Genomic DNA, 19912 nt, shown 5'->3' on the forward strand with positions numbered 1-19912 from the left:
ATACTGTGGTATCGTAACTGGAATCCTCACTGGCAGTAATTTGCTCTTTGAGGTGTTGAGGAGATCTGCTTTCATCTGTAAGAAATTGTGTGAGGTGCTTCTGTCTTTCATGCCAATGAGGCAGAAAAACAAATGTGAACCTGGTTATTGCTTGTCTTATTTGCTAGCAAACCTGTAGGTAAAAACTTTCTGTTTTGGTTTCTCTACAGTAGGTACAATAGTACTTTTATATTCCATTGTGCTCCTATCAGTTCTAAGATACAGATCAATGAATCAGTTTGGAATATCGATTCTTTAAAGTGTTTGACTGACTGACCTGAATCAGACTTCAGGGTCGGTTCTCTAAGGTACTTGCACTGACAGCTCAGATATTGAGTCTACGTTCTAGGTATATGCCTTTAAAGGTTATGTTCAGCTCACCTTTATTGCTTTCTGGATGTTAACACAGGAGTCCCGTATTGTCCGCAATAACTTGTTAAAGCGTCCCATCTCTTGGACAAGCACAGTATTCATGCTTTGAGTATACGTGGTTGGGTACCTTCTCATTGCTGCTTCAGTGTCAAAATTTGGAGGAAGTTTGCTCAGGATGTCACCTGTGACTTCATAAACAATTTCATCGGTGGATTTTGCACCACCACCAGATGCCCGAGACTAGAGAGAGCCAGAAATTTGGATTTATTTTGAGAAATAGAAAGAGGACTTAGGGAAGTGAATAGTTAAAATGCAGGAAAATAGAGCTGTTATAAAGGCATTGTTTAAAAGAGCATTATAGTTCCCAACACTCTTCCCCTGATGACTGAAATCAATTTGTTTCAGAATTTCCTGTATTATTGCAATAAGTTGCTGGCTTAGAACTAACAAAATCTGGTTTCCTACAGATTCGTATCCTTCTCATTTTTTTTGAAAATCCCGCTTCCACAGGAGACCAATCTTTCTCCCACCATCTCTGATGGACCTGTCAGCACCACTGGCTGCCCAGGTGCTGTGAAACGGCACAGAGCAGTACCAAGTTCTGTCTCACTGTCCCTCCATGTCCCTCCTGCTCTCTCTATTCAGCTCTTTTGTTTTCCTCATGAAGCTTGCAGGAACTATAGTATCCCTAGATCGTACCTGGCTTACAAACTGGACTGAAATTGGCCAAGAAGTTGAAAATTGTTAAAAGCTGGGGGGGAGTAGAAGATACGTAAACTGACTGTACGATCACAGAAGCTATGTTTCCTTAGGAAGACAGTCAGGAAAAATACAAAACCAAAAAAGCCTTAAAAGATTCTTAAGTAAGTGGAACAGTAATTTCACCAGAATGGAGATACAACACAATAAGGTACAGTAAAAACTGAAAAAAACCCTGAACATACTAATGTGGAGATAGAGTAGAAAGTTATGGTAAGATGGTTTGTGGCTTTTACTCTTTACATACCTGTGTAAGAAGAATGTTATCAAATAACAGTTGTGTTTCTGACTGATCCTTGGTAATATCAGCATTTGTGTTCATTCCAAATATCTCTGGGGAAGGATTCAGTGGAAGTGTCTTTGTATATTCAATATAGCTTTGGTACTGAAAAAAGGAAAAAAAAAAAAATACTCTAGACTTTAAAAGGAGATGCAGAAATGGCCAAACAGCCCATGACAGGCTGCAAGCTGTGTCTCAGAACCACTACAAACTTCCCTAGTGTAATGAATACAGCACGTGAACTAAGATACAAAAGGAAATACAAGGGCTAACTCTGCCTGACAAATTCGTTTGGTCCATCCCACTCCCCTGAAATCAGGATTAGCTTTGCTTAAATAATTTCTGACAAAATTTCTGACAGCTGTTGGAAATTCTCTTACAAAATAAGATACCTAGTGCAAGGGGCTGCAGCCCCTTTCTGGGCCCACTGCTTGCCAAGGGTCTGAAGGTGTTTTGCTGAGGTGTAACACAATTCTCCTGTGTGATAAATTAAGCTGATTACTAATGTCCTTTCTACCTCCAGCAGATGTGATCAACTAATTCTCTGATGCCTATTTTATAATGCTTTTAACTTCAGCAGGCAGGCTGTGTTTCTCCCTTATTGTCCCCTAAGTGTGCTGACTCAGAGCAAAATCAATTTAGTTGGTAGTAGTTGGGGTGGGTTTTTTACATCATTTCTGTTTCTTAGAAGTCACTGAAACAAGTCCTAATAGAATGTGAGACTAAGCCACAGAAGTGAGCAGTGACAACAGTAAGCACTACGGCACATATCAATGTCAGTAAAGATAGATCTGTTCTTAAAACAAAATAACCTGTTGGTAATTCTGTTGTTCTGGGATACTTACATCTCCTTCAGGAGGAGCAAAATAAATGCCACTTGGATCGAATTTATAATCTACATTTGTAATGATTTCCGAGGAAAAGAACGTGTTTAGTACACTACGGAGCGTACGCCGGTCCCAGTCATCAGTGACTCTGCCACCATAATTGCATTCTCCAGTCATGTAGCGAAGAGCATCATACGGCACCTCCTGAAAAAAAGCAAGACAATGATCTGAACCGCAGCCTCACGCTTCTCTGGGCAGCCATATTGGTATCCTTGTAATTTATTTGGAAGTCATCCAGAATTCTCACTGGAAAGTTTAAAAGCTGTTATTTACTTCTGCTAGTTCATGCTTGTACCATTGATCTCCTGATCTTCAAATACTTTAATAATCATCCATCAAGTCACCCAGTATTGCTTCTTTTGAAGAATAACAGCACCAAAAATTTCCATAGTAATACAGCTGGATCTCCCTGAGTACAAGTTTATGGAAAACTTTTCCAAAATTATCTCTACTTGTTTGGCTATACATACTTCTAAAATAAATGTATGCTGTCACAGGGCCATAGCTGTGCTCATAGATTTTATTTTATTAATTTTTTTTTAGAAAATAAAATCAAACATGCTTCAACTTTTGAGGTTGGGATAAGGTGGACTCCTCTTAGGTGCATAAAAGGAGTAAATTACGAGTGATAAGAGAGAAATTATTCACAGGAAGTCAGGGCAGGAGGGGGTGACATGCTGAGAACTGGGATAAAGCAAACCAGTCGAAACAAGTACCAAGAAACCTGTTTACTACGTACAAGTTACTATTTTTCAAGAAAAAAAATGCTTCCCTCCTTGCTAGGCATTACATTTGCTCATAAGCTTGTCATCTGCCAAATTTACACAAATAGATCAAGGTCGTTATCAATCTGCAACAGTCCAGGGTCTAGTATTATCCCCATCACTGAGAAAATCACAGTTAGCTATTAAGTGCTTTAGTACAGTATTCTACAGCTTGCAGTAACATCCCCAAGAGCTGAATCCACAGCTCCTGCCGAGGGGCAGGATAAGATTCCAACAAATAAGGCAACTCTATGGAACAAACACCGCTCTATTTTGCATGGCAGAACTTCTACATTGTAATTTGAAAGTTTCCCACGTTAGTTATATGCTGGTCATGGAACACTAACCACTGAAAATGAACGTGGTTAGCACTATTGCAAGTAGACCTTGGTTTCTAATTCACTGTCCCCACTAAACTGTTGCCGTGGCAGCACTCAGCCTGCATTGGTACATGCACTAACAACCCCGCAAAGTGCAAGCAAGGACCGGTGGCCGCTGTGAGAGGCTGCTCTACCTCATATTGGTCAAGGAAGATGTGCAGCTGCTGCACGCTGATGCGCAGGTCGGTCTCGTTGAACTCGTATGGAATGTTCCAACCCAATGGCCCGAAATTCCGCCTTTCTTGGACCAGCGCGTGGAAGAAGCAGAGGCCGTACAGCAATGTCTTGAACTCAGCCTTAAAACCAAATGCAACTCCATTAATTATTCATGGCTGGTTTAAACCACGTCATTTTTTTCTCACATCCAGCGCAGCAGTGCTGTCTTTGAGTCACTCAAAACCCAGCATCTCCTGCTCTGGTAACATAATGTTTACAAGTCTGGGGTAGTTTTTTCTTGACATACAACGGCCTTCAGCAGGAAGCCATCAAATTGCCATAAGCAGCAGGTCTAAATATTCTCTTAAACCAGGGTGAACCCTCAAAGCAGCTTCATTTTTAAAAGCTATATATCCATGCATACATAATTAATATACATGACATACAACTATGTGTATCAGACCATGTATCTATGATTTTTTTTTTTTCACACCATTGTATTATAAAACATTGTTCACACAATATTTCTGCTTTTTCTTTTTCTCATTATCAAGATAGATTTCAGGCCTTTAAAGAAAAATTTCAGGTAGGAACTTTTGTTTTGTTTTTCAATTGAGACGATTTAGCAAAGTATATGATCTCATTTAGAAGAACTACATTAATTATAGGAAAAAAATGTAAAATAATGTAAAATATGTTTGCAAACATACATCTAATTATTAAAAGTGTGGTTAAGATTTTTTCCCAGTCTTACTTTTTTTTTTAAACTAGAGAGCTGTATTATTAATGCCATACCACAAAATCTCAATTGAAGAAGTAGGAGACAAGCAATAAAATAAAAATTAAATTTACTTCGCTATTGCCAGTAATCAAAACCAGTTTCATTGCAGTGGAAGACAGCTATTTAATTTGGGAGGTTTATCTCCCCCAGAGCATACACACACAGTCATCAGGGTCTGCTTTAACTGATTTACAAAGTTACAACATTACTAACAGGTTTCCTGCAGCTGTTGAAAAAGTCAGGATCAGATATTGGATCCATCAGGTACGAACGAATTATATTGGCCCGTAAACCTTTTGGTGCTTCATTAGTCATCTTCACTCCATTCTGAAGTACAGACACCGGGAACGTGGCAGATGGGTAACTGGTGAGCCAAATTCGGAAATCTGGATGTGTTGTGTCAGGGTTTAGCTCCTACAATAAACGCATATAAAAACAGGCCACTGGAAGACACAATAGATTAATATACACCTCAAGTGTTATTATTAAAGCAGCTTTTTTTAAAGTGGGAAAATATACCTTTCCAAAGTTTAATTTCTTAGATGCTTGTATGTGATTGTAGTGAAAGTCACAGTTACAAATGACAACTTCCCTTCTACAGCTGGTGTATTTTTATTCAAGACTTCAGTATTTTGAACTAAAATTTGTCCTCTCTGTGCACGTTTGTGGAATATACGAACAAAACCAAGTGCAGGCTCTGTACCACAAGGGCGATGGAATGTATACTTTGCCCATTTACTGCACTTACTGTCCTACAGCTGTTCTGGGAAGGGCTATAGCAATAATATGTATACATCAGAAATGTGTTAAGTTTGTTAAGGGGGGAAAAAAGAAGGCAATATACACTAGTACCTCTTCGGAAACCTATAGCTGTTCAAGAGTAAAATTCCTTGTCCAATGGACATACGATGAAAGCTCTTGGCCTGAAGAGACTGTTGTAGCAGCGGGGATTTACCACTCAAGGAATGGGCCAGACCCACCATGCTTGTGAGCACTTTCTATTCCAGCAGGCAGTAGGAAAAAGATGATAGAATCAATATGTGATGATTGCCCTTATATAATGGGAATCATCATGAAGTATGCTAAGCTGGCTTTGCAGTCACCAGTATGATCAGACGTGCCTTCAAAAGTATTTATAAGAAGAAGATAGATAATACTTATTTTTACCTCACAGATTCTTTCCAGTATCGGCATCCATGAACTTGCTAGATGGCAATTTTGCAGAACTATCCATGTTCCTTCCTTTACTGCCTTCTCTATCATTTTCATGGCTATTGGGCCTTGGCCTTGACCAAGTGACAGAGAACTAAGCTTTGTACCACCGTATCCCTGCATATAGAAAGCATATTATAAGTAAGAATAATGTTGCATAAATACACTAAACCTTCTGGTATGAGAGTTCACGTCTATATGTATTCTTGAAATATTTCACATACAGTATATTTTAAAATACAGTTTAAATATTTTTTTCATGCCATTCCAGTTGACTAAAGCCTCTTATCTATCTTCCAGTGAAAAGCTCCAACTACACATCCATTTAATCCGGAACTGTAAAATTCTGACAGTTTCAAAATACTCCTGAAAACAGAGTGCTCTTTAAGGATGTAGACAACCTACTATAAAATGCAGAATACATTTGCAGCTTGGTGGTTGCACACTTGAAGTATGTCTGTCATTCTCAACAGCACAGAACTCTGACAGAATAATAGTCAGGAAATGCATCTTACCAGAAAACAGCAGCTTTCTAGTATTATAACAGCACTCATCTACATAAGAAATTATTTAGGCTGTTGGGATTTTTTTGTTTTAAATGCCATAATAATGACAGTCAAAGCCAACAAAAATCCATATTTGAATTCTGAGGTGTAAATGCCACCCAAGATCCTAGGGTCCTATATTACTACAGTGTTTTAAAATTAAGTACTATATTACACATAAGGCTTATTAGGAAAAAAAAAAAAAAAACATTTTCATATAAGATTCCTTACAATGAACATTTAAACCATTATGGTTTTGTTCCATTTTTCCATGTTCTGCTTGAGATTACACAAACTAGTTAGTTAAATAGATCATGACATCACAACATTATAAAATATGCCAAAAATATTCAACGTACAATTTCTTATAAACAATAGACAAATTATTACTTCCTAAAAACAATCCACTTGCATTAGTAAGTGCTTTGTGTTAAAGAGAACCATGGGGTCAATTTTAACATGTTTTTGGGCAGTTAAAAACAGGTTTTTGAGCTTATTTTGGCATTTCAACTTCTACTTAAATAAAGTTCCTTGATACAAACATAAACGCATGCACACACACATACACACAAGCAGCAGCTATATTAAAAAAGTCTGGAGATATTAAAATACCTGATCATCAGCAAACTTAAGAAGAGCTGCCATGGGGTCGGCACCAGGAGAAAGTATAAATATCAGTGGTGCACAAGAATGACTATCAGAAAATGCTTCTGACAAATCAAATGGAGGTGGCTCAATAAATGGACGGCCCAGGTTGTGAATGATAAATTCCTGCACCATTGGTATTATCTAAAAAAAAAAAAGGAAAAATAGAATTAAAGCGTCCTATTTTTGTGTAAGCATTAACATATATTACTCTTAATGTTTTAATATAAATTTCAAGGACAGTATTCCTGCATATAAAATTAGATACAAGTACAGTCCCAGAGGAATCAATGACTTAGCATGTGTAAATCTAGGCAAAAAAGATGCTCTAAGAGGGTTGATATTGGAAGTCCTATGCAAATGATCCTTAATCTCATTTCTGTCACCAGATCTGGACAGACTAATGTGCTGGTATAGGAAGCCAGATTTTTTTCTGCGCTTATTCCATCTGAATTATGGAGAGGATTTCAATTTTCAAGGCTCATAATGCAACACCTTTCAAAGGTGTTAAGATCTTGGCTTAGAAAACTGTTGTGTAGAGCAGTCTTGTACACACTCGTGTTTAAACTTCCTACTGAAGGTAACTGGGCTCTGTACCAAAATGAGAGACAATTTATAAAATGACAGCTTAATGCTTTTATCTCATAAACCCTTACAGACATAATTCTTTTAAATATCACCATTCATTCTATCTCTGGACACACTCTAGAATATTTTACAATAACCACCTCCCCTTTAAAGAAATGCAACAGTATTTGCAAACACGATACTAAGATTTAATCTCTGAACACGAAATTCAAGAAACACTGAAGGTTTCAAATAGCAATGTTAATTCAACCACTTTGGTCACAATCAGTATAATGTTTTTAAAATTTTTATGTGTAAAAATTGCTGTATTCGTAACTAGAGTTTTTAACTTGCATTTTTGACATTTCAATTATAAAATTTGTAATTTTCATACTGCATTAGCATAGGTGCTTTCTGTTAATAAATATATAGTGTGACCAAGTATGCAGAATGTGACACGGGAAAAAAAGTTCCAGTAGCTCCATTTCTCTAGATTGTCCTGCTCATAAACTCACCTGTTAACTTACTTAAAAATTTACCCTGCTTTACAGGTGCAATGTGTCACCAATTAGTATAATGCCTTAAATTTGAGAGCAGGAGGGAGGGTCTGGGCTATACTAATTACAGGCTTTATAGATGGAGGTGCTCTTGAAAGAGCTTGGTTTGGCTTCCAAGCTCTTGAGTGATTTTAAGGATATGTATGAATATGAGAACCGTTTAAAAACCTTCACCAACTGGCCTTTTATAGAGAACTGCAAGTGCACTCCAGAGAACGTAAGTCTGAAAATGGATATTTTGACTATGCCTTATTTTTTTCAATACAGTGCCTGAATGTGAAGTCACTGTTAAGTATATTTATGTTCAAGAAGAGTTGTGAGCTTCCACTAAGCCTGAAGATGAAAAGTTGAATACTCAAACTTTCCCCTGTTCCCTGCTCGGAAATACTGTAGTAGGATGACTGGCTTCTGCATGTTCAGTTCACTAGTCTAGCTACAGAACTGAATATACTTACTTTTCTTGGTTTTGTTTTTTTAGTTCTTGTCACTTAAAAGTTAATTTCTTGTACTATGTAGTCTTTCTGATTGCAAATTTTCATTCATAAAAAAGAAGTCCACAGTAGAAGAAACAAATACACAACCAGCAGGAAGGATGAAGTAGCAGAATGATCACTCCTTAAAATCCAGAAATTGAAATTATTTAAATTTTAGAGAACTTAATGTTTATGATGTCCCTGCAGGCTTTGACTTGAGCATTAAAAAAAATCCACCTGACTTCTACTTTAGCACACACATGAAACTTCCAGGCTGGATCTCAGATGAGTCATACTGCAAGAGTTATCTGAGAAGGTGTGAAGTTTGATAACTGAAACAAACTTACTTAATTTTTAGTATTCTGACCAGATGTGATTCTAAAGTGACACAAAAACATAGAAGGTAAAGATGTAGCATTTTACTCATAATTTATATTTAAAAGTTCTCTATGTCCATGGTCTTATACTATGTTTTTTCTCTGAAAATACTCTTTAAAGTCCTGGCTATGGAAGATCTCATGCACTGCTACTGAAATGCCTGTGTAGCATGGCATCTACTAGATGTTATCTGGTAGAACAAAGGTACTCTAGTAGCCTGCAGATACCACAGCTATGCAGGAATCCATTCACTACTTGTAGCCTACTCCTTGTTCCTTTACTAGTTGCTTATTTACCTGCTTGCAGTCCTCACACTTAAAATTTATTTTTCAGCCTGATCTGTGCTGATAGACATTGTGGGGAGAGGCATTACTTGCAAGCTCTCAGAAACAGTTTGCTAATGTGAACATGAGCAGTGTGTTGGATGAGGCTCTAAACTTCTAAACTGTCACCTGCAGATGGCAAAGGCGGGCTTTGTCCACTGTCCAAATGCAAATGAACCAGACGTGGCAAAATGTTTCTTTTGCTTGATAGAACTGGAGGGCTGGGAACCAAATGATGACCCATGGTAAGCACAGATATAACAATGTTCTTGAAGTATTCCTCCAAACTTCTTTGACAACATCCCCTTACTCATTATAAAATTACCAATTTCTCTGTAACAATTCACAAAACTGAAGCCTACTGAAAGTTTATATCTTACCTGGTAACCTTGAAATAGTTCAACTAGCTTGTATCTGAGATCCACTAAAATCCATTTCGTATGTTTTCTGTGTGATATTTTTTCTACTGATAGACAGTAGAAGTACTCAAGAGACCTATCCAAATTTCTTCATCTCTTGAAATGTAACTTTCATGGTTTTAATACCTGTTCTTATTCTGGGTTTACATTGCAGGGAGGAACACACCAAACGTCACAGCTGTGGCTTTTTATCCCTTACTAAGCACTTTGATGACCTGACAATGGAGGAGTACTACATGCTGGAGATGACACGGCTGAGAACCTTCCTTGTAAGTGTTAACCAAATAATCCTAATATAAGATTCAAACCTAGAATGTAAACAAGAACTTCCATCTCTAAGACTTCCAAGCATCAGCACAGAGTGATAGTGTGAGGCTAGAACATGACTTATTCTGAATGATTTATGTGCATTATTGGCTAAGAAATCTGCACCTAAACACTTCTCAGTGTAGTCTATTGTCTAGCTTTTGAAGGAAAACCTGTTTCCTTTAGAAACATTTTTACAACAACTCATTAGAGCAGAAAAAATATCTTGGGTGCAATAATCAATCAATCCAGGAAGCTCTACAATAGGCAGCTCTATCTTTCTCAGGAGGGATGAACAACACATGTGAAAAGACAAAAGTTGATGAGGTCATTCCTTCAAATATCCAGTTTTACATGTAAATCAGTCTAATTAAGCTTTCAAACTTTAAAGCCCCTTTCAAATGTTTTACAGTTATGCAGTTTTACTCCTCCCAGCTTCTGGGATTTCATGTATACCATAGTGTTGGCATGTACAAAAGCACACAAAACTGAGCTGCTTCTACTAGTTGATCATGATCAGCCGATCTTTGATATGTGACCCCCTAATCCTATGGACAGTAAGAATCAAGAGAGCCCAGTTCCCTGGTGAGGGACAGTAAAGGTTCTGCACCTTACCTCCTGGTGGGTTTGCACAAATAAGATCTTTGCCTTGCTGATAATGTTCCGTATTGAAAATATACCTGGAGACTGTCAAGGTTAAGTATTTAAATTAAGTATTTGAGACTCAAATACGTAAAAATAGGATCACATGCCACAGTGGGAGCAGTCTGATATCTTAAAGGGTGGACTAAGAGTGAGAAGATTATGCTGTTACCTAATCTGAACAGCAAATGATTTAGTGTTCCAAGGTACAAAAGGGGTTTTGGCCATAATATTACTCTCTTTCTAACTATAGCATATAGAAAACTTGAACCAGCAGCTTCAAGTGGGGACACTTTGCCCCCAAGAATATTGTCACCAATAGCTTAGGGGGTTATGCACTAGGGCTGATCCAGAGCATGCTGCCATCTTGAAGTACCAATATCCTACTGCATCCTGAGAAGCGAGATCATGCCTCTTCACACAGAAGAAAATCAAACTGAAGTCTCTCTCCCTAATGTGATTTAAAATACAGCTCTACAGTTGGTTCACAAGTTACTTTAAAATAAAAAGTATACTAGACATAACCAAAAACGGTCACTGAACTGACCCCTACTGGCAAGGCTGGTGGAGGAGTTTCTGAATCAAATGGGGGTATGCATATGAAGTATCTGCCAAACTGCTCTGCGCCATTCATTGCTGACCATAGCCAAAAGTAGACTTCTAAGCTAGAATTACTGCCAGATCAGTGGGTTTTTGAGGATCTAAGTGTTGAACGTAGTTGAACTAGACAGTTAAATTGCTCAATTGAAAGTCTGGATCTTTTGCTTTGCTTTAAGTGCAAAACTGGAAGAAGAATAATAAACTCTTTTGAAGAAGAAGTCACCGCAACTAGGCAGCGTCTTGTGGATAACTTTGTCTCCAAGCATCAGTATATACCACCGTCGCCAGTGCCTCTCCATGCTGATCCATCTGCCCAACATTCTGAAAGCTCATATTGCCAGTCAAAAAAAATCCAAGAGAAGTGAAGTGTAAAGTCTGACTCTAAAAGTTTCTCTTCTTCATGTGGTGCAAACATTCATATTTTTATCTGAGTACTAATATAAAGCTAAACAGTTGTGTGAGGAAGTGTAGATAATTCCTTTCATAGGCTCTCTGGAACAGAGGTCATAGCTGTTTATTCTAACTCTGATCTTTCACAATGTGCTTTGTCATTATGGCTAGGTGTGGATTAATAGTAGTCCCACTAACCTGTGAATATATGAAAAATGTCTAAGCAAATACTTATATTCTGGTTTTTATTAGGTTGACTTTTTTGGAATAAAGATTCACAACTGCGAGCACCTATTGTGATCTGTGCCACGTTCAAGCCTTACAGCTAGACAGCCTCAAATCAGAACAGTTCTGCTTCAGAACACTTTCCATAGAACAAAATGGATCTGTGTGTCTGCAATAATTGCTGCCTTTAAGCACCTACATTATCTACACTCCTGCTTACCATTACTATCTTCCTAGATCTAGATCTTAGAAATTTACCATAGACAGTGACATCCATCAAAAAAGTTACATGAGCAAAAATAGCAGGTGTACTGAAAAAGGAAAGTCACAAGGTTTGTAAGACAGTCTCAAGCAGGAAGAGCTCTGGGGATTTTGGTGTGTTCACTGAAAACTTAACAAAAGCTAAAGGCCTACCCTTTTGTTTTAAAAAGTTTTTTTCATTACAATTTCAAACTTGCTAGTTTTTTGAAGTCTCATTAATTCCTATTTTCCTTTATGATAGACTGTTTTAGAATGGTTGTAGACAACATAGTTGAAATGCATGCCTGCAAATACTTTCGATTTCTACGATGAACAGACCTTTTTGAATAAGGCAAAAGTTCTATACATACTTTGTCAGGTCTCAGGCAGCGAATGATAAGCATCCGTTGGAACTCCCCCAACTTGTCTTGCCACTCTGCAGGAAAATCCTCATGCTGGGGATCCTAAAAGCATATGTATTTCAACATTCTTTAAAGCATTTGTGAATTACCTATAGTAGAGTAAATTATCTTTTAACTTGACACATCAATCCATGATGTATTTTTTTCTTAATCTACAGAAATGGGCTTGACACGCTTAAAGTGTTTTTTAAAAAAAAAAAAAAAAAAAACTTTAAATATATGTTTATCTAAGCAGCTTCTCTTGTAGCAGAGAAGTTATAGTAATTAAGTGTTTAAAAGATAATAACCCAAAGTTTTCCTCTAGAAAGTGGAGGTGGAATGAGGTGGAGGAAACCTGAAAATGCACTTTACCTCCCTCTTTCTGTTAGAAGTGAATTATGGCTTAAGTCTTCAATATTACAATGGTATTACAATGATAACCATAGAATCAATGACAATCACATTACAGTATTACATAATAACTATGAGTTAGGCTGCATCTGAATGCAGAAAATGAGTGCAGGAAAAGAAGAATCAGAAAATTAAGTCAAACAATGCACCAGAGAACTTAGTTTGTAAATGACCTATGAATAATCCACCTGTTTTGTTGCTACTGCAGTTATCGGATTGGGAACAGCAGTTGTGTGGCATGTTAAGGTCTTATTAGACTGAAGTAGAGTGCCAGCTAGGTATGCCTTTCTGGAAACTGGTATTACAGCTCTGCTGGTGAGCCCCTTGGGCTTGCCTGCAAAGGGCTGGGCACAGAGGTATGCAGACAGACCTGCACAAACTGCATTCTGAGCAACTTTGATTTAGCAAATCAAATCACTATGGAGCTCATGTTCTGCTAAGGATCTGGAGCCTGGCTCCCTCCTTCCCCAGCTTCTAGGCACTTAGTTTTATATTGAAATTCAGAATGCTGCATTATTTTTTTTATATTAATATATGGGGAAAAATAGGTACCTCAGAACGACACCTATAACAGCTGTTGAATACTTTAGCTAAAAATTTGCAAGCTTTGTAGAAAACTGAGTGAATTAGGTAATACTGAGGAGTGAAGGTTGCCCCGAAGACTCCATTGAGTTGTGCCACTGTGCCGAAAACTCTTCAGTTCTCCATGAGAATAGATGCATCAGTAGCTTTGAGATTAAGTCAGCCAGCTAGAGGAGACCTGAGTTTCAGTCCCTACTCCAAAACATGCACTACAACTTTAGATAAAATACATGGAGTCCTTGAACTGGGCAGTTGAAGTCAGGTCTCCCCTACTTTTGGAAGTAACCTGATCTACAACAGTAGGAGGAGAAAAGTGCATCTCAAACTCCCTTGAAAAACGTTCATATTCAGTGTATGGTTGCTGGTGACAAAATGGTTCAAGCAACACTGATTTTGTGCCTTGTCTCTTTAACACACATACATACATGCATGAAAGTGCCCGTTATTTAAATTTGTGTATCACTAACAAGACAGGAGAAAAAGCTGGTAGCTTATTACTGGGGATAAACTATACTGGTGATAAAAAAAAAAAAATGCAGCTATCAAAAAGGAATCTTCCCCAAGACCCACTTACTAGCATTTTTGAAAATTACAGCGCATTCACATGAAAGTACTTGTATTAAAGCTAGATAAGTAACAAAAATGTTTTCACAGAACAAGTAAAAGGCATAGCAACTCTTCTATAGCAGGACAGTGATAGATAATGCCATTCCTTTTGATCTAGCACTCAGGATTCAGTAACTGAATGTTCCTGGCTTCAGTGTTACTGTTTATTAGATTCTTTATCAGTTAACTGATGACCTGATTCTATAGATTTCATTTTATTGAATGCCACTTAAATGAAGGAATTTCTGTTTATTTCAGTTTGGCTGTGTGAATGCACATATAGCTATCACACACATCTTGAATCTTTACTTCTAAAAGTCAGCACCTTTCATTTATATTAGGCATTGCTTTAAAAAGTCCCAAAGTGCATAATGAAGTAGTCCCCTCCCTCAATCTCTTTTTCAAATGCCATCACTTCTCTGTTCATTTTCCAAACAACTATTTCCCAAAGAAGAACTAAAGCCCTCAACTTGCTGTATCCTTTTGTAAATACCCAAGGAAAGCTTTCTCTCTGCTATTTGCCTGTTTCCTGCAATCTGGACAACTGAAGGAGCTGCAGCTGCTTAATTTCTTTAATGTCTCTCATCATACACTTATGAGCATTTCCAACCAAAAATCCATTCTTTTCCTCTCTGCATACTTTAAGCCCATTTTTTAAATAGAAAGAATTTCTAAATCCTTGGCATTTATGATGAATAAAACACACAATTAATCTCTTTGAAATGGGTGTAAGAAGTCCTGGGTCATTTGACTGAATATTGGAGATAAATTTTCATCATTTAAGTTAACAGTAAAAAAAGGGGTTCAATGGACTAGCACAAATGGACAGTATTATCTGAACATGGAAGTGGTTATGGTCAGATATGGTGTAAGTAGGAAAGAAGGATAAATTTTTAATCATTTTTTCCGGAGGTATGTGTACGACGAGCACTTTGCATATCAAGAAGCAGAAGGGGGGAGTATAATAAAATAAAAAAAGGAGTTAATAGTAAGATTAAAGATGAAGCAAGTGCCCAAATGCGGAGTAAAATTCATCTAAAGAGCTTAGATTTTAAGGAAACAGTGATGAAGTTAGATAAAAACAAAGTCATTAATGCATGTATCAGGTCACTGCAAGAATAGCAAATTGCAGGTCTCCTGAATCCCATTCTAGTTTCTCTACATGGCAATAATTGGTTTTTTACACTTATCCAGGAAAGCAGCATGCTACATAATAGCATGAAAAGGCATCCTCAAAGCATGGAAAGCAAATGTATAGACCGATGTCCTGGTTTCAGCTGGGATAGAGTTTATTTTCTTCCTAGTAGCTGGTATGGTGCTGTGTTTTGGATTTAGGATGAGAATAACATGATAACACATGTTGGTTTAGTTGTTGCTAAGTAGTGCTTACACCAGTCAAGGACTTTTCAGTTTCCCATGCTCTGCCCGGTGCACAAGAAGCTGGGAGGGAGCACAGCCAGGACAGCTGACCCAGACTGGCCAAGGGGCTATGCCGTACCGTATGGCATCATGCTTAGTATATGGCCAGGGGGCAGCAATCACTGCCCGGGGCTGGGCATCGGTTGGCAGGTGGTGAGCAATTGTATCATGCATCACTTCCTTTGTATATTATTATTATATTATTATTATTTTATTACTACTATTACTACTATTTTACTTTATTTTACTTCAATTATTAAACTGTTCTTATCTCAACCCACGTGTTTTCTCACTTTTACCCTTCCAATTCTCTCCCCCATCCCAACCGGGGGCGGGGTGGGGGGAGTGAGCGAGCGGCTGTGTGGTGCTTAGCTGCTGGCTGGGGTTAAACCATAACAACTGACAATGGACAGTGGTTGCCTTAAGTTTAGCAATTTTCACTATCACCTTACCACTCCAGGTTTTGTTGCCTTTTTTCCATCCAAATTCAATTCAAATCATGACTTGCTATTCAGAAGCCACCTGACAAATTGGCAATAATCTACTACTATACACCATTTGCTTAAATATTTACATTCATATATGTAAGAACATATGATGTAAAATCACAGCACTTTATTTTCCCTGAATAAATATTTTCAATGTGTTAATTAGCTTATGAATGCAAGCAATCAGGAATGTTAACATACCAAGCTGTCATATACCAATTTCCATCCATCCTTCAGTCGCGTAAAATCCTTACGAATGTTTGTGAAGCACGGCAAATCTTCTAGTCGACAAATTTCATCCCATGATTTTGGAGGAAGCCAGGTACATGGATTAGGAAAGGGATTGTCCAAACCTATGCCTCCAGTCAACAGAAATTTCCACTCTTTCTCATTAATCTACAATGAAAAACACTGCTCTCAGGACTAAATAAATAAAATCTAATGGTTTTAGTACATTATGTAGGAAATCAGTATATTTATCGGAATTCTTGCATTAGTTGAAAAAGCTTCTATACAACTACTAAAAGCCTGTTTCCAAAGTATTCAGTGTCTGGTTTTCAGTTAAACATGAATTTAAGGAATCAAAAAAACTAAGATATGAGACAATTTAAAGATTCATCTGCATTCCTAACTTGGGGAATGAACAATGTTAACTGATTAGATTTTTAGACCCATTCTTCAAATCCCAAAATGCTGAAGGAAAAGAATACTGGACATATTTCAGGGAACCATGCATTTTGCAACCATTTCCTATAATGCAAGTCTAAACATGAAAAAGAAATATTAGCCTATTGCATGACTCATTCCTTTCTCAATACTCCTTTATCTCAAAATTTCTTTGATGGCTTGAATTTGTAAATTGAAGTCCCTGTGAATGGGAGAATGGTGTCCCATGATTATTACTGTCAGCTCTTGAAAGAGTTCACTTCTCTGTATTCCTCAATACAAAAATTTCAAAAGTTTCTAAAATTTTTAATGTTTCCATATTACACTGAAAGAAACAACTCCAAGCAACCATAAGTAGTGTTTTGCAGATGATATGGTTAAAATGCATGTATTTCATTATGAATTTTAAAAATCCTGTCAAGAAATATTTTGTAAAGAATTACTAGAAATTAAGATAATTCAGTTGGTACAAGTGTTTGCTTTTGAGGAATTCTATGCAAAAATAAACACATTTAGCACCTTAAGTGAAAAAGATGAGTAGTTTGGGGTTTGGTTTCAGTAATGGTTAGAAAAACTGTTATCATCTAGCTCAGTTTTGCCATACCTGTTTGTTATATGTTTATTTTATTCTAGAGTATCTTTTACAATGCTTATAATTGCTTATAAAAATGAAAATAAAACACCACAAAATTGAGGCTTAAGTAATATAATTATATATAAACTTATTTTTCTATTCTTATCCTCTATGTTCCTATTACTGATAGTTTGTATATGCAGTTTTATATATACCATATCAAACTGCAAATTATTTTTAATTACTGACCAATCTTTCATATTTCAGGAGATTCACAGTTAGACAAAAAGAGAAGAGCAGCTTGTCCTTTTCAAAGAGGGAGCGACAGACATTGACATAAAGTGAGTAAGTAAAACGATCCTTGAGAATCTTCAACCTACAGGTGTCAGAAAAAGAACAACCTTCCATTAATATCACTCCAAAGAGTACGCACTCTGGAAACCTATTACAAACCATTTAGATCTCTTTCGTTCTAATAAAGTCTCTGGTCAATTACCCCAAAGTAATCATTAAATGCATCTACCATTTTGTAAGCAAAATAACATAAAAAAACACTTAAGTGCAATTACATCTTAGTAACACATGATTTTCAGAGGAAGTGAGAGGTCCCTTTTGGGAGAGGCAGAAAAGAGCAGCAATTTTAAAATTCATTAGGAATAAAAATACCAGGGCCAAAACCAAAACAGTCCATCTTTAAAGGTTATCTGAAATATGTTTCCCATTCTACAGAGTATTTTCCTTAATACACTACAATACAAATATATTTAAAACTCTGTGATTTTTCTCAATAATCTCCTTTAAATACAAAGCAAGGAGGCCATCTATTGTTTTATAAAGGTTTAAGCTGGAATACCTTGAATACCTAGTCAAAATAAGGAAAAGTCCATTTGGGTGGTTAGAAATGCAGTGTCTGAATTTGCACAACTGCTTCAAAGAATTCTTTCAAGGTAGTAACAAAGATGTGGAGAGGTGTTATGGCTTTTTTCCAGCTACCTAGGTCACCAATCCCTTGGCAGGGAGCTACTTGGAGGGTACTCCTGCAGTTCGGACATGGTGATCATTCAGAAACCTAACCTGTGTGATCTATTATAATTGAAAAGTGGAAAGCTTTTGACAGAAGATCAACCTTGAGAGTGAGCTATGTTTGATCTGTGTCTCCTTTTCAGTCTTGTGTTTCAATCAATTTTTGTTTTATTCTATTCAGCTAACAAGAAATAGACCATTTTTAATAACATTACTGTAATATGTAAATGCTCCTGGTTTTTTTATTAGCATTTTAAGTCATGTCAAAATTCCTCATCAGTTAAATGGCTATACATACATTTTCTACACAAAATACTGACATAAAGATGGCCACAGGACAAAATGTAAATTTTTTTCAAGTTACAGAAGTAACATGGTTTGCATGAGAAAAGAATGATTTTAAAAAAAATCTTAGCACAGAGCCTGTAGTAAAACATGTCTGACTAGTGAAGATAGCCCAAGACAAATAATCTTATGTGAATTATGAATTCACAGAGAATTTTCTGTGAGTCTGTCTTCCTCTGCCTTCACTGGGCAAAATTATCAAAACGGGCTTACACCAATCATTCCCTGGGGATGCATACTGTCAGCTGGGATTCAGGTCCTGTATCTTTATATTTCTACTGACAGAAAGGTTCTCAATTGAAATGAGTTTATTTTATTTATTCCTTACTTTAATTTAGGCACACAGGCATACAGGGATTTTTTGAGATATAAAAGAGTAAGATTTGAAGTCAAAGACCTAGGTTTATAGAACACAGATTGCCTTATTGGTAAAAGGCTACCTTGAAGGTAGTTTCAAATATGATACCAAAATATTAAGCTCTAACTTAAATGATTAGTAGCAATATCTTTGATAAAACAGTTATGCTAGACTTAGATTGCCCAGATCTTGACTAAATTACAATTAAAAATAACCTTCATAACCAGTATGCCACCAAACTGAACACTACACATTAAACTACACACTAAGTACTTACCAGGTACTACAACTTACTTGTATTTAAATAAAATATCTACAGTATGGATAATTCAGAAATTGCCATTTGAAATATTAACTAGAAAACTTTTCTATATACAAATTGGGAGAGTAGCTTCCCTCTCCCGTCCTTTGTTGATTTGATGAACAGGCAAGTAGCTAAGTAACAAACACAATGCTCTGTGATTTGAAGATCAAATAAAGCCACTAAAGTAGAATTTAGTAACTGATGTGGTAGAACACTGAAAAACTTTTTTTAACCAATCTCTGTGTAGATAATTCACTTCAAGGGTATATTTTGAGTAATCCTAATGTGATCATAATAGTGAGGTCCATCACATGTAAAATTCAAATCATTAAAGATTGCAGTTTCTCCCGTTCTCATGTACAAGCTGGAAGAGGGAGGGACATCTTAAGTATAAAACAATAATCAAACTGAATAAAAAAAATGGTTGGGTTAATAACTACTGCCTTGCACACTCTACAGCCAAGAGCTCCAGTCACAAGACTTCGTTCTCTCTCACCAGTTGTGTGAAAAAGTTTCTTCTCTGTTTCTTGAAGACATACAAAGTCACTACATGAAGTGAAATATAAAATCAAAGCGAGTGGACCATTTTTATCTAACTGATACTTTGTAATTTCACACACGACTTGAGGTAGCAATTACTAAATAGAAATAGTGGAATATGTTGCACTTATAATATATTGTACCATTTTGTTTCTATGAATAAATTATTTTCCAGAAAAATATTTGACATATATATGTACAAAAAGTATTTCAAAGTACAATGCCTGAGACAATACAATTTGGAGAAATGACAGT

The 19912-nt window shown here is 36.7% G+C and overlaps 2 protein-coding genes across 2 annotated transcripts in view; one reads left to right on the forward strand and one right to left on the reverse strand.

Moving 5' to 3' along the window:
• The window catches only part of DNAH7 (dynein axonemal heavy chain 7), a gene marked incomplete at both ends in the record, with an annotated part of 120494 nt that overhangs the window by 5029 nt on the left and 95553 nt on the right, over positions 1 to 19912 (reverse strand). Inside the window, 10 exons of the mRNA XM_082311447.1 lie at positions 421 to 651; positions 1418 to 1555; positions 2296 to 2481; positions 3616 to 3777; positions 4632 to 4832; positions 5586 to 5747; positions 6788 to 6964; positions 12312 to 12404; positions 16049 to 16243; positions 17337 to 17463. Of these exons, the coding sequence (XP_082167573.1) occupies positions 421 to 651; positions 1418 to 1555; positions 2296 to 2481; positions 3616 to 3777; positions 4632 to 4832; positions 5586 to 5747; positions 6788 to 6964; positions 12312 to 12404; positions 16049 to 16243; positions 17337 to 17463 (1672 nt within the window). The remainder of the gene's footprint in view (positions 1 to 420; positions 652 to 1417; positions 1556 to 2295; positions 2482 to 3615; positions 3778 to 4631; positions 4833 to 5585; positions 5748 to 6787; positions 6965 to 12311; positions 12405 to 16048; positions 16244 to 17336; positions 17464 to 19912) is intronic.
• LOC309591332 (baculoviral IAP repeat-containing protein 5.1-like) lies at positions 7944 to 11450 on the forward strand (the record flags this gene model as incomplete). The annotated part of the gene is given in 6 exon segments (XM_082313523.1): positions 7944 to 7961; positions 7963 to 8022; positions 8024 to 8161; positions 9254 to 9363; positions 9692 to 9806; positions 11262 to 11450. Coding segments are annotated over 6 exon segments (630 nt in total).

This window comes from Platalea leucorodia (genome assembly GCF_965183815.1).
Source record: "Platalea leucorodia genome assembly, chromosome: 5".
Lineage (NCBI taxonomy): Eukaryota > Metazoa > Chordata > Aves > Pelecaniformes > Threskiornithidae > Platalea > Platalea leucorodia.